General features: G+C 39.7%; 1 protein-coding gene across 1 annotated transcript; it reads left to right on the forward strand.

Moving 5' to 3' along the window:
• Positions 1 to 24: 24 nt before the first annotated feature.
• On the forward strand, positions 25 to 1,813 carry LOC115949386 (phosphatidylinositol 3,4,5-trisphosphate 3-phosphatase TPTE2-like; the record flags this gene model as incomplete). Its single annotated transcript, XM_031065911.1, has 5 exons — positions 25 to 83; positions 610 to 674; positions 1,236 to 1,296; positions 1,561 to 1,642; positions 1,725 to 1,813. Coding segments are annotated over exons 2-5 (283 nt in total), but the record flags the coding sequence as incomplete, so codon positions are not given.
• Between the last annotated feature and the right edge of the window lie 628 nt (positions 1,814 to 2,441).

Consider the following 2,441-nt stretch of genomic DNA (forward strand, 5'->3'; position numbering starts at 1 on the left):
TTTTTTTTTTTTTTGTCAGGTCTCTGAAAACAAAAGACGTTATGTGAAAGATGGCTTTGATCTGGATCTCACTTATATTACTGGTTTGTGGAAACAAATGTCACTTTGCAGCATGTTATGTCCTGTGAAGACTTGTTTTACAGTTAATAAGAGCTTGTAATGAATTACAGACAATGTTTTAGACTCATGAAATTTAAGTATGAAGTCAAACCAGGCCTACTCCTTTTCTGTGGGATTTTGAAATATGGATTCCCGACTGGCACTATTCTCCAGAATTAGCATTCTGGGAGAGTTGTACATGCTGTATGTAATGATAGAAATTTATCCTAGTTCCCTAGGCCTAGGGAACCGGTTGGGAAAATATTTACTTACAGTATTTTTGCTTCTGATTCTATGGAGACTGACACTTGATGGTGGCTGATGCTTTGGGAAGCATTATTTGTCATGCTCTAGCTATGCTAAATGTAGAGGAAAGCCTACCAAAAATGGGTAGATTGTTCTTATAATTAGGGTAAGAATAGACATTTCATAAGGATGTTTCTCAGTCATGTAGTTCCTATGTGCAGGGGGGCTTCCTGCTGTTACTTGTGATTGCTGTCTTCTCAACAGATCGAATTATTGCAATGTCATTTCCATCTTCTGGGAAGCAGTCTTTCTACAGGAATCCCATAAAGGTAAAAATCTTACCTACCAAATTCACTGTTTCTGAAACCTGTTTCTTTTATAGGTTCCCACTAATTTACATGTGGCCTAGATCATGTCAGTCCTAGTTTTGCTGCCTTTGCTGTCTGGAATGACTGACTGATGATCTGCAATGTGCTGCACTGCTTATGTTGTAGTGTCTCAGCTAAACCTAGTAGCTTTCTCTCACTGGGGACACTCCAGTGCTTTGATGCTCCTGTTCTTTGGGCATGTTTTGAAAAATCAGGGTGGTTCAGGCTAGTAATGGTGATAAGATCTATTCACCTAAGTAAAGTTGCTTTAAAGGTCTGTATACATAATGTTCTTTTTAGAGCTCTGCTTCCTGATATTGTAGAAACATATATAGGGCCAGGGAGATAGCTGCAGTAGTACTTTTATTCCAGATGAGAACCTGAGCTGTCAGGTTGGAAAGGCCTGCTTTCCAAGTGCTGTTCATGAATGCAGTTGTTGATCCCCCCTGGGGGGTGGGGGATTGAGGTGGCAGTGGAAATAACAAGTAGAGCACTAACTACTCTAAACTCATTATTGCTTAGGAAGTTGCAAGATTTTTGGACACCAAACATCCAGGCCACTATAAAGTCTATAATCTCTGCAGTAAGTATGTTTAGCTGCTGACTATATTTGAGATAAAATTTAATGTATAAGTGAAAAGTATGAAACCAGAAGCTAAGCATGCATGGCTTTAGCCAAGTTACTTCTGGTGGTTTTTTTTTGTTTGTTTTCATTTTAATCTGTCTATTGACACTGCTGTATTTTAGACACTAGTACATGCTCAGACCAACCCTTGTGTGTTACAAACCACTTTCTTTGTTACAATCCTTCTCTCTTCCTGGCGTAACTTCACATCTTTCCCCATAGGTGAACAAGGCTATGACCCCAAGTACTTTCACTACAGGGTGGAAAGGATCTTCATTGATGACCACAATGTCCCAGCACTACAGTGAGTCTTGTCAAGAAATACATACGTTGTAATAGTTCTCTGTAGGCATTTGCCTTGATCCACTAACTTTGCTCTTATTTAGGGACATGCTGAAATTCACTGCCAGTGTCCGTGAATGGATGAGTCAGGATGAGAAGAATGTCATAGCAATTCACTGTAAAGGGGGCAAAGGTAGGATTTCTCATGTGCAATCTGTGTATGCTACAAATCATGCTTCTTTGTTATTGTAGCTTCTTTGATTAGAGTTTGGCCTTAAACCGTAGTATGAGATGGGTTTGTGATGTAATTTGACAAATACCGCAGACATGTGATGACTAGCATGACTACAGTACTCTGTTTAGTATTAAACAACCTCATTTTTAGGTAGTCTAAATTGGTTCTTAGTCTAAGCTGTTATTATGTCTCCTAAAATGTTCTTCAGTAACTTTTTGGTGTTCTGGCAGCTGGGACAGCAGTCCCCCATGAGAGACTGGGAATAGGGAGGCTACTGAAATTACTACTATTAAAAGTGTTAGGCTGTTGCTTTGGTTTCTGGTAGCCAGGCGCCCATGCTGAATATTGTGCACTGTAATATGACTCAAACTATCCATTGTTTAGGTTGGAAAAAGACCTTTAATATCAAGTCCAACTGTTAATCCAGTACTACCAGATCTACCACTAAACTGTGTCTCTCAGTGCCACATCTGCACATCTCTAGGAATACCTCTGGAAGGGGTGATTCGGCCACTTTCCAGGACACCCTGTTTGACCTAAGCTTGATGACCCTGTTGGAGAAGAAATTTTTCATAATATCCAATCT

The sequence above is a fragment of the Geospiza fortis genome, unplaced genomic scaffold (genome assembly GCF_000277835.1).
Source record: "Geospiza fortis unplaced genomic scaffold, GeoFor_1.0 C13749416, whole genome shotgun sequence".
Lineage (NCBI taxonomy): Eukaryota > Metazoa > Chordata > Aves > Passeriformes > Thraupidae > Geospiza > Geospiza fortis.